The sequence below is a fragment of the Thermobia domestica genome, chromosome 5 (genome assembly GCF_964235325.1).
Source record: "Thermobia domestica chromosome 5, izTheDome1.hap1.1, whole genome shotgun sequence".
In the NCBI taxonomy this organism is placed as follows: Eukaryota; Metazoa; Arthropoda; class Insecta; order Zygentoma; family Lepismatidae; genus Thermobia; species Thermobia domestica.
The window spans coordinates 216,620,891-216,634,088 of NC_137458.1; the positions used below are offsets into that span (position 1 = coordinate 216,620,891).

Sequence of the window (13,198 nt, forward strand, 5' to 3'; positions counted from 1 at the left end):
AAGTTGCACTTACAAGGTGAATGATAAGTTCTCTTTGCTGAATGTTCTCCATCTCGTGATGAGATGCAATAATCATGCACATGTTAACCGAGAGAATGGAGATAGATCTTATTGAAATATTATCAGGAACAGTAATCCATATTCATATTTGGTTATGTTTTTGTTTATTTCTTTACTAAATTACAGTTCTCGTTTACTTGGAATATAGCAAGGGATAGTGAAAGATATGTTACGGCGTTCTACAAGAGAAAACTTGTGTTCCTTTGATTTCGTAAATGCTTCTAATGGAGACATGTATGTATTACTAATTGGAGATTAAATTAAACAAACTCGTGTTATATGCTCACAAATACTGAAAGATATACGTTTTTACTATTTGTTATATTTGAAACGTATGATTTGTTTTCTACTGATGCAATGGCTTTCACAAATTAAAATGTCACACACTGCACATCTCGTTTTTACTTTCTTAGATTGTCCTTTGGTTTTTCGATTTCATTTTTCGAACACCCTGGAAATCAATAGTAGAAAAACGGAAAGTATTCTTATTGGCTTTAATGTGTAAGTGACATAATAATAATAATAATAATAATAATAATAATAATAATAATAATAATAATAATAATAATAATAATAATAATAATAATAATTTTTAAAATGGAAAATACGATGGTTTTGCGCATACGAGAAATTTTCGCAAAACAAAAATGGAAGTCAAATCACACTTAACGACGTGATATTGTTTTATGAAGTTTCAGTAGAGATGTTAAAACTAACAGCAATAAAGGTAATGTTGAAACAAATAATGTAAAACATTCAAAGATTTTATTAAATATTGTACGCTGTGAAACAGAATGAATGTTTGAACAACATTGATTTTTCTTTGGTATGTCTAAGGTTAAATAAGATAATGTAACCGCCTCACGATATAAATCGCTTTGTACATACTAAACGATGTGTTCTTCCCGATTGTTTATTCGTTGCAGAGGCATGGATTTTATTCTACATTTTAGCAGTTCGCTATACTGACATCTTTCGAACAAAGTATAGCACTTATAGAATCGCCTTTCCTAGTTCTCAGCTGAGTCAACATCACTGCAAAGCTGGTTATCTAGCGTTGAAGTATGTGAAAATTGGTAGTATCAATGCACTTTTGTTCGCGTTCATACGTTCCAAGTTTTGCGAAGTTGATAACTCTTTTTCAAACACAAAATAGAATAGCGGTGGCTGAGTAGTAGATCGCTCACCTCTGATGTTGGAGTCCTTAGTTTGATCCCAGTACGCGCCAAGTTGACTTTGTGGTGCACAAATACCGTGTATGTGAATTTTCTTCAGTTTGATCATTCCATCATTTGATTCGTTATCAACATTCCCGTCTCCCATGGCCTCGGTACATTATTATGGCACGTTAAACTAAAAAAATAAAAATAAAATATAAAAGGAAGAAATAACATTGGACAAAATAGCCCATGGTCCTTGTTTCTTTGGAACAAAAATAAATTAAGATTGATTGATTCATTTCAACAATAAACCAACCAAAACAGATCGAGAGTACTCGCTCTGCTTTCGGATTGATTAACTGATTGGATTTTAATGTCCTTTTTCAACACCGAGCCTCTATAGGACGAGATAAGGACAAATACTCGAGCTTGAATCCAAGACATTTCTTTTCACTATCAGTAAGGTTCGAACTCTGTACCGAACTGTTGTCCCAAGTTTCTTCTCAGCTAGACTGGAAACTCAATTACTAAAATGAGCTCTCAAAATAAAAGACTATCAAGGATATCAACATCCAATTTCCAATAGTGACAGAAACTACGAAATAGCATATTTTTTAAATAAAGAATACAAGGGAAATCAGACATTACTTGTACCTCAGAAAATTTGTTGTGTAAGTTTAGAGAACAGACCAAAGAAAAATCAATGTATACAGGTTAACAGCTCATTAGAATTCTAATGGGTCGTGAAATAATCGAAGTTACCATGATAGGTATACCTAGATAAAAGGCAATCTGAACTATGTGGCAACAAGAAGTGCAACTGTGGTAATTATAAACCTTCACTTCATACATCTTTGGACAGGCTACACACTTCCATATGTACACAAATTTTCGCCATAGTTGGTGTCATATAATGATGAATATAATGATAGTGTGTACATTTTGTATGTTTTTCTACTTGTACCACATACAAGTATACACACAATTGTTGCAACGCAATTTGGTAAAATAAACCAATCTCTCCTGTTCAATTTTATCCTAATTTATCAGTCCTCTAAATTATTTAGTATCATTTGTGTTTATTTTCTATCTCTAATATTCTAATCCTACATTATACAATCAGGTAATGTGAATAACTTCATATAACTTTTCCAGAACTGAGTAAATTACAATTTCTCACTTTCTAACAAAAAAAAAAAAAAAAGTGTCAAGAATTAGATTTAAATCAGTGCAGTTTCAGTTTAAAATAATTATTAAAACGGGACTATCTCTTAGGTATTTTCTCTGTAGAATTATTTAATTTGTGTATGTTATTACTTCCATTATTATTATTATTATTATTATTATTATTATTATTATTATTATTATTATTATTATTATTATTATTATTATTTCAGGAAGGTACAATTTGGGTAAAATATGCAAATGCTTTAGAGAAGAAATTCACAAAATTGTTGGAGGAACAATTTGGACAATCAACTTTTTCTGATATTACTGGCAGTCCTAGCGAAACTAAAACAAATCCATCCCTTCAATACCTGGCATACAGCACCACTGTTGGAGGACGTCGAACCATTTCAGACAAGTTAGATGATAGTAGGGCAAATGATGGCAACAATAGTGACCAGCAAACAAATGATTGAAGAATGAATGGCCCGACGAATGAAGTAGTTTTACTTAGGTGAAGTTTTGTAGTATTGTTATCTAAGATCAAGCTTGTTAATTGGAATGTTGTTGGTTTTCCCCAAAAAATAATTACATACATATCTAAAATAACATTGTCCATAAGTGAATACTGAAAACTATATCATAAATGAGTTACAATAATCTGTGTAAGAAAGAAACTAGTCATGAAAACGCGAGTGCATTATTCTAATATAGAGTGAAATTAGAAATTACGTATACCCGGATATGGAAAGACTTGATTTAAAGACGTGGGCTTCAGAGGTAACACATTGAATGCCGTAATGAATTAACATAAAATTTTCTAAATATGGCGTTAGTATTAATATTTATTATTAGACTCAAATACTTTGCTGTCCTTTAGATAGCCAAGATAAAGATTTATTTTATTAAACATATTTCTCAATTTATCGGACAATGGCATAATAGTATGCTTGTTCGAAACTCATAATATCTAATATTATTTGACTAAAATCATTTAAATAATTTTGTTTAGGTTAAAATAATAAAATTAGTGTACTTCTTTATTTCTCTTTTGTTCTCTGTAAGTATCCTAAGCGGAGAACGTATTTACAAGTGATTTTATGCACCATTTCTGCAATGGTTTTATCGCTTTTATTTTCTTAAATGGCTATTGTTAAATTAGCTATTTCCGTATTCAAAAATCGTGTACTCAAGTCAAGCAAATTTTCATTTTTTAAAGCGGTAATTAAAAAAAATAATTGGCGCAATTAAGAAGTGGTGCTAATTCATTACGAAAATAGTAATTGCTTGCCTCTCAATGAGTTATTCTATAAGTCATATTTGTGTCTATAAAATAAGTATTGCAAAGGTAATCTTTAACACAGATATGAACTATATGTAATATAAATTAAGGGAATGGCATTAAGATATACCATCATTTGAGCGTGTAACAATATTTTCTACATGCTGTTCAGCCATTTGTAGAACACAATTTGGTGCTATTTTGTTAATTGTTTCAATTAAACCATATTATTTTCCAAACATTGTATTGTTTAATTTATCTTACCTTCACTGTGTGATTCTGAAGAAATCACAAGATAACAGGGCAGAAACCAAGAATCAAACTAATTGTGTCGATTCTTTTTGATTTCTATACTCCTATTTGCCCAGATACTATAATGCTGCATCTGAGTATAAGAACTAAAAATTTAGTTAGTATTAAATTCTAGCCTAAAACAAGTCCCAGAACATAATGTTATTAAAGTTGCGACTCATGGTTAATATTTCATGGTCCTATTTTTTTTAATTTTTATTTTGTTTCATTGTATTTTTATTTACTTACTTAGAGTCAGTTTACGTCTCCGGTCAGTAAGTAAATATTTGAGTGCAAAAACAAAGCTCAAGAATACCAATTGGTGATAGCTGTTATTGGTCAATTTGATGTTGCTACTTGGTTTTGATTTCTATTCAACTGTTTTCGCCTAACGAGCAGTGCTTAAAGTGAGCCGGTTATGCATCCGAAAGTTAGAAAATCTGCCGGTATCGCATACCGGTAAAAATAACTGATTTAAATTGTAATTTGCCTGTAGGAAAAAAAAAAACAGATTTTACACATAGAAATATGTACGACGTTAGCACTGAGTCAACAAATATGTTTGCAGTGTCAAAGATTTCGTTGCTGCTGCTTCGAAAGTAAACAACAGTTTCCTATCACTCTATTCAATGGGATGTATTGGATGCATGTGATCCAGCCTTCTTTCCGTCAATCAGCAAGCTACTCCGAATTTTCGCTTACTTGCCCGTTTCAACTGCATCAGTAGAAAGATCCTTTTCTTCATTGAAAAGAATCAAATCATATCTCCGAAACAAGATGGGTGGTGAACGACTTACAGGACTTGCATTGTTATCCATTCATTCCCAGTTATATATATATTCTTTTTAACTTGGTTCTCTCCCCCCCTCCCCCGAAAAAAATTCTGACTGCGTGCTTGATTCTGACGGTTCAGGATTTATCATAGGTAGAATCTAAGGTAGTAAAAATTAACTTTCAATGCCTTGTTTCACAAGAGTTAAGAAACGTATATTGATAATGGAACTCCTTTTTGAACTTCCAAACTTAGTATGCATAAATGTGAGTTGAGACGTGTTATACCGGTACATCGACTGTCCATCCGTCACTCTGTCTATCTGTCAACAGATATCAGAACAAATACCGTAAGGCTTGGAGATAAATGCTTTTTTTGATACGGATTTAGTGTCAAGAGTGCGTTTAGTCTCCTTCTTTATTCCTCTACTGTATTGAAATTCGAAATCCGGTGGATCTTCCGATCTTCTTTCCACACGTATATTTTATTGCAGTTGCTCATGAGAAAGAGTTACTCTTCTTCCGTCGTTTTATAAGAAACATCTAATTACTGCATAGTTTCAAAACTCTAGTACTCTGCTTTGCGATTAAAGAAATATAATTTTAAAGGGGCAATACAGTATCTATTGGCATAACTAGGGTGTTTTGCTAGGGTAGGCCATGACCCTTTATTTCCGAAAATTGAAATAATCTTATTTGTACTTCTATTTTACTTCAATGTATACTATGGGGGCCAATAGCGTTCTAGGGGGTTTGCCTCCTAGTTATGCTCAGTGGCGGCTTTAGCAGGCAGGCTGGGTAAGCACGGGCCCACCCAAAATTTTTGAAAAATATATAAACGCTAAAAGATACAATAAAGAGTAAATATATTTTCCACTATTTATATTAATGGTAGCAACCACTATTGTAGAAGTAATTTCCTACTGGTATTAATCAATCAAATGTGTATATGTATCCATAAGCGAGGGAGCGGGCCTACCCAAAATTAAAATTCTAAAGCCCCCTCCCCCTGGTTATGCCTATGATAGTTAGTAAGTACAGAATTCGTATTCACAAATGACCGACACCAAAGTATGAAATCCAGGCTAGAAAATATATTAAGTTTGTTCCTTTCTTTGAGAAATGAGACAGGAAGAATCGACACTTCCTCAGTTTACATACACCAGTATTTAATACGAGTATATATATCTATCGTATTTAAACATATATTTTGTTTGTTTGTTTCGATCTTTATTTTATTTATTTTCGCTAGTATAGATTTTTCCACATTTTGGTAACACAAGCTACTAATTCAAAAACTTCTTTTTGTGGGAAGTCACAAATTTCACCATTTAAAATTTTCGGCTTAAATTTTGAACTTTAGCTATGCGTGTAACTATGTTGTGGAAGGAATGGCTCTCGTCTCTCATTGATTGGTTGGGAGACGTATTCCTACAGCTTAACGTGAGGTCCGAACCACATTAACTCCCACGAAGAATCAAAACCAGGTCTCCAGTGTCAAACGCGTGTAACAAAGCTCTCATGTAGCTAAAAGGTTGGAGTTGGAAAATGTGCTTGTGTACGTGAGGTCACACGTTTAACTCCCGGTGGTCAGAGATTTTGAATGTTGGATGTTGAGGCAAGTAAGGAACTACTTAAACAAAGCAATTCAGGCACTGCTTAAAATTAGATTTTGAAGTTCGGGTTTTAGAGAGCCATAAATAACAATAACACTGATATGAAACGATGTGTTGGCCTACATCACCCAATTAAATGTCATCTATCTGGAAATATCCTTTTATTGGTTTAATGACGGAATTTAGATTAGTTTTATTATGTGACAGAAAGCACTAAAACATGAAAAGTAAACATGGAATTAATATACAAAATAAGTAAAACAAACTGTTTACACTTAAGATTTTTATTTAAGAATGATATGCCTAAGTTAGCCATCACTTCTGAAGAGTAATCGATTTAGTTTTGTTGAAAGCAACTCCACTTGTAGAAGGGTGCTTAGATATATCCATGTGTTGTTGAGAATTGGATGCTCCATCTCCTTCTGAAGGCTGTTGTTGGTGACCTCCTTCAAACACAACTTCCCACAATAAAGGGTCCTTCTTTAGTGTTATACAAAGAAAAACACTAGCTGCTATACCAATCACAATGAATAAAATTAAAATTCCCAGTCCAATAACTAGTGTCAGATTACCGTCTTCCAGGACTTCAGGTGAAGGACGTAACGTTGTGGATTTCGGGTATCTTACTGTCTCATCCGTCTGATTCGCGGAGACAATCTCATATATGTCTGTCTGATTCATCACAAGCAAACACTAGGCGTTACGTATTGATATCTGTAAAAGAAAACAAGTATTATTATTACTACATAATAATAAAAATAATACGAGGAAGAAACATTTTAAAACTGGTTTGTTTAACTGTTGCAATCTGATACTCAGTTGGAAACATTTTAAAATAACTTACATGTGTAGGGATGAAAGAACTGATTGAACATATCTATGTATATACATGCTGGTGTTTAAAACTTAAAAAGTTCATTTCATTTCAAAACTTAAAAACGGGATAGGTTTTCCGCACCTACTTACACAAAAACGTTATTTTCTGAGAAAAATCAGAACTCTTATCTATCTACCCCGTTCGTGAAAGAAACAAACTTGACGGTGAACGTTTGTGAAGTTCGTAAGCTCTGGTTTCCTATGATTTGTGATAGGGCCTATAATCAGGCAAGCAGTATCCGCTTGTTTCGAGAGGTCTCGCGCATAGTTACTAAGTACTGTAGACATGGCGCAAAGACATTATTTATGATGATTCAAGTGTGGTCATATTGTTGGTAAATTGGAAAGCAAAGCGAACTGATCAGTGCTGCAAATGAAATCAAAATTGACCATATTGTAGTGTTAAGATCGTGGTCAAAGTACTATAAAACCGAAAATGATTTGAAATTTATCGTAGTAGGATGACCACGAAATAACACTCTAGCAGGTAACTTTTTTTTTTTTTTTTTTTTTTTTTTTTTAGTGTTACCTTTAAGGAAATGGAATTGTCGAAGCATGGCTGATCATCTGCATAATTTAATGTACGCCAGTATTGGGACAGGTGTATTGCGTCGGACTCTCACAAGAGCCTGAATGACACAGAGCTTTATGCAGATTACCTTGTGAAATGTATCCCTTTAAAGTGTGTCACAAATAGGCTGCGCTGCGATGATGTCAAAGCTTCATTACCTGGGTAAATGAGGAATGAGGTGCGGTGATGTTAACGAATGAAAGCAGATTTAATCTAGTGTCAATTCTGGACGTCAGTATATCTGATGTGAGTTGGTACTCGGTACAGCTACGAAAACGTAGTGGAAAGGAACGAAACATTTGGCAGCATTGTTATCTGGGCCGACATAATGATCAATGGCCTTAATGAGCTGCTGCTACAGAAACGAAGGTCTGTGACAAGTCTGATGTGGCGAATCTTCCATCATGTTCGCCTTTTCCATAGCGCTGTGGGTCCGAATTTCATTTTTATCTGCCACATCAGACAGCTGCTGTGTCTAACCTCCTTGAGGAATAAGATACTCACCACAATCCGATAAAACATGCTTGGGGTGGTTCAGAGAGACGGGAAGAGAAGATGTCCATCCTTCTCTGAACCCCAATCGGTCCTTAATCAGAACAGGACATATTCCGTGCTGATTTATTCCTATGGGTCGTTTCTGCGTATTGTTTGTTTACTTAGGAAATAATCTTTCCCAGCAGATAAGCTTGTCTTCCATATTCACAGTATGTAACACTCTGCACACCAGTAGATATACACAATGCAACAATACAGTTTTTGGACTGAACAGTTTGCAATCATAGGAAAGGTCCATCATATTCATTTTCACATTGGGACTACATCCCGGGTTGGGGACGCGGCAGAAGTCCTAAATGGCAGAAGTCCTAAATGGCAGAAGTCCTAAAATGCAGAAGTCCTAAACGGCATTAGACCTAAAATGCACAAGTCCTAAAAATTATTTCGCGGCACAAGTCCTAAATGGCAGAAGTCCTAAAGTGCAGAAGTCCTAAAGTGCAGAAGTCCTAAAATGCAGAAGTCCTAAAGTGCAGAAGTCCTAAAATGCAGAAGTCCTAAAAGCCAGAAGTCCTAAAGTGCAGAAGTCCTAAAAATCTCTTGAGGCGCTACCATCGCGTCCGTAAGAAGAATACTGTCAATCTGTTAGTCAAGTTTTAGATATACTGTTTCATATTACAGAGCCTTAGTTCTTACAAGTTATTTGCATAAATACATATTCTATCGTTCTGAAATAATAAATAAATAAATAAATAAACGAAGCCTATTGTCCTTTCTTACTCTTTCCATGATATATTTCTATGTTGACAAAATTTTAACTTTCTACCAAATGTGATTCCCAGATCTTTCATAATGTCTGTTTTTCTCTATTTCCACACCATTGACTTCATATTAGTAACTTGCTTTCCTTGTGTTGTTTTGAAGTAAATTATTTTTACACATATATTTCTTGTACAGAAGTCTTTCTGTAGCAAATAATTGTCATATTCGTAATTAACTACTCCTGGGATACGGCTGTTTCGGTGTAGGACGTTTTGGTGCAGGGCGTTTCGGTGTACGGATTGCTCGGTGTAAGGACGTTCGCCGGTTAAGGTGAGGCTGGTTCGGTGTAAAAGTTCTAATGTTTACACCGAAACGTCCACTCTTCAAAATGAAAATTATTCGTTAGGGAGAAATAAATTCACGAAGTAGAATATATAAATCTATATTATAAAAGAGAACGTACAAATCCTTTGTTCCCTCATCACGCTAATACGGCTGAACCAATTTCTTTTATTTTTGGGGGGTTATTAGGATTTGGACCCTAGATGGTTTTTATCATATCACTTTAATTTTTAATTACCAGTGTCTTGAGATAATTGACCATTCAAGTGTCCATAACGTACAAATCCTTTGTTAGTTCATCATAGGTATGAAAATAAACGTATTTATATGCAACCCGCATGACCGTGTCACTCGGCGGGTTAACATAAATGACAGGCGCTATAATGTTAACATTTACTGCAATTTGAAAGCGAAAAAGTAAAAATTATCTAAGTAACAAAGTTTATTGCGTTCCGGGGTGACCGCAGCGAAGCGGGGTGAACGCTGCTAGTTAATAAATAAAATAAAAATTAAATGTTTCTGTAATTGGCAAGGGTTACTTATTTATAGTGAGTCCCCTCGCTTCACTCTATGTCAGAACTTCTTATATCCTCAAATGTTATAATTATTAATTGATTGGGAAAACGTTTTACGGTAATGATATATAGTAAAAAAGTGTGTGATGCATAAACATTGTGTACACCACACACACCTTATTACGGCAATAACTGTGCACAAATCGCAAAATGCTGCACAATCTTTGAAAGAAAATTTTCAAACACAGATGGTTTTCTTCCAATAACCGCTTTTATATCATGCATACTCAATAAGATTAGCAAATCTAGGAAAAGAAAACTGATTATGAATCAGTGATGAGATCTTAATTATATTATTACGGAGATGTAAATTCATGTTATAGTTGTAGAGAAGGACAGTGTCAGAAAAATGTCTCAAGAAAATTTTTAATGGCCTAAAGAACACAACAAGAGGCTGAATCCTACCAGTTGTTCCTGCAGAAATTGTTTCTATTATGAGTTACTCTTTTGTTCTTAAACGTGTTTAATAATTACAGCAAATGAAGGATGTTTATAATAGAATGTGAAAGAATACAGTTTTAAAAGAATTAAACTACGTCAACATGTTAAAATAATTAAAAGAACCTAATTAATTAGCCACTTTGTACTCTCATTTGCTTAACTGGAATAACCGAGGCCTAAAGGAAAAGAGTTTTCTGCCCAAATCTTATAAGCAGTGGGATATTTTAATATTATAGAAATTGACCCTCCTTCCCCTTAGAAGTGTAATTTTCAAGATACTGAAACATATAGTATTTTATTACTTTTAGTTAAAAGTTCAAATACCGAGTTTCACGCATCTAGCTTAAACAAATCCTTCCTTAATTTATTTACATATTTTCTGAGTAAGTAATGGGGAATTCGAACATTAAAAAAGTGCTCCCTTTGCTCTTTCCTTTTTATGTGTTCAATTTTCAGTTTTTTTTTTTTTTTTTTTTAACAGGAAAGATTATATGCCAAGTTTCATTTTACTAGCTTCAGAAACTTGCGAGATACACTACCCTTTAAAAAAATCTTGCCCCACCCGTTTTACGATACTTATTTCCAAAAATTCTTTCTTATGTCCTGCTTTCATAAGAAAATTATATTTTATAATTAAAATTTAACGACTCTACTTGTAGTAGTATGCCCAAAAAATCACTCATCTTTACTCTTTTATATAAGAGTACAGAAGATAAATACAGTCAAACAAATGGATTTCCATGAACAGTTTCCGATTTCTTATAACTACCTGATTCGTACATTTCCCACAAGCTGTGATTTTAAATTTACGCTCTGTCAAGGTCCAGGTTTCAAAAAGGAACTAACTGGAAATATAATAATATTATGTATTTGTGTACATGTGTAATATGTATAAATTTATTGTCTTATTGAAGCTTTCGTAATCTGGAAATAAACTTTTGATTTGCTTTTAATATATAAAAATCATGCTCCCCTAGAAAAATTTGCAGGCTACACCCCTAAATGACTATGTAGTAATTTCTGCAAAAATGGCACAGGACCTAAAATTTAGGTCTAATGCCTATATTTTTAGGACTTGTGCCATTTAAGACTTATTAATGTCACCCACTGTATTGCATAATAAATGTTCTTTGCTCAATTTTAAATTTACTGCGTTCTTTATGTATACAGTTGGTATTTAATGTTCACTCGTGAAATGTCTAGTGTGCTTTTGTCCTAATTAAGTAAACTTTGGTGGATTTTTGTCCTACTCTTAATAAAATACGCTCCGCACAGTATATATTGCAATTCTGAATGTTTGCTTGGTTTCAGAAGTCTGGTAAAATATTCTTTTTAAACATTTTTTTATTATTTATTTATTTATTTATTCTTGTTTTAGGAATTTGTCTTGGGATTCTCGTATCTCCATTCGAAAGAAACGAATTTCTTAACAAATTATGTAATTAATTCTTAGAATGAAATAGGTTGTATTATGTAATTCGTGTATAAGTGCAGAACAGATAGTGATAATAACGATCTTAGTAGTACAAATATAGCTGTTACTGTTGGAATTAGATACGTTCGTAACATTATTGCCAACTAGTTGCTGTATCGTCCCAATTTCGTGTGGTGGTGGCGAATTTCAGAACTAAAGCAAGTGAATGATAAAGGCACAAGTCCTAAATGGCAGAAGTCCTAAACGGCAGAAGTCCTAAAAGGCAGAAGTCCTAAAGTGCAGAAGTCCTAAAATGCAGAAGTCCTAAAGTGCAGAAGTCCTAAAATGCAGAAGTCCTAAAGTGCAGAAGTCCTAAAGTGCAGAAGTCCTAAAATTTAGGTCTAGTGCCCATATTTTTAGGACTTCTGCATTTTAGGACTTCTGCACTTTAGGACTTCTGGATGTCACCCCCCGGGTTGACCCAAATCAACACATTTTCGTTACTGCGAAATCACCAGAGCTGAATCGTGCTGAACCAGACCGATAGGTACACTACGTAACGATTTTCGTCAAAGCAACGCAAAATTTACGACTTAGTTTGAGTAATCAGATAGCAGCATGATATATTTTTTTTTTTTCAGTTTTTGCGTAATTGTATGAAGAATTTTGCGAAGACTGGTACGGAATGACTCCTTCGAAGCGGACCATGATTCGTCTAGTTAATGTATATGCTTCGAAACAGTATCATATTGAATTTTGTCTATATTCGATGTTCTTGAATCAATTTCTTGATGCTGTGGTGATTTGTTTTGGCAGATTCTTTTCATTCATTGACGATTAAGCGCATAGCAAAGTTGTTTGTTTGTTAAATAACATTATGCATGTCAATGGTGTTATTAGTAAAGTGAAGTGAAAACTTCAATAAAGATTTCATTAGAAGATAAAATCTACACATTTATGATTATTTTAATTATTGTAAGTAATAGCTGTCTTAAAATCTTTTGTCGTTGAACTCATCTTTGTCAATTTCCAAGGTAGTCTTCTTCTCCGATTGTTAATAATGAAATCAGCGATTCTATAAAAATCAATTCTGTACCTACTGCAATAGTATCGGTTGTCATAAACTTTCAGTACTAAAGTATCGACCTGGAAATCGAAGCCACAGTCAAAGACCAAACCCTGTAATGCAAATTCCTTTGCTTCCTGGTGGAATTTTTCTTCAAGAGAGCCAAAGTTATTTTTTTTTATGTACATGTTGAGTCGTCCTGAGCCAATGTGGCTCAACCCGAAGCTGCTCGGCTCGCCGATGACATCAGTATGATTATATCAGGAAAATCAGTAGAAGTTGAGAGGAAATCTGCCATTTTTACCGACAAAT

General features: G+C 33.8%; 1 protein-coding gene across 1 annotated transcript in view; it reads left to right on the top strand.

Annotated features, from left to right (window-relative positions):
• The window catches only part of LOC145685388 (uncharacterized), a 105,704-nt gene extending 101,794 nt beyond the window's left edge, over positions 1-3,910 (top strand). The window contains exon 5 of the mRNA XM_081757781.1: positions 2,618-3,910. Coding sequence (XP_081613907.1) covers positions 2,618-2,863 — 246 coding nt within the window. The 3' untranslated portion in view covers positions 2,864-3,910. The remainder of the gene's footprint in view (positions 1-2,617) is intronic.
• Positions 3,911-13,198: the final 9,288 nt, after the last annotated feature.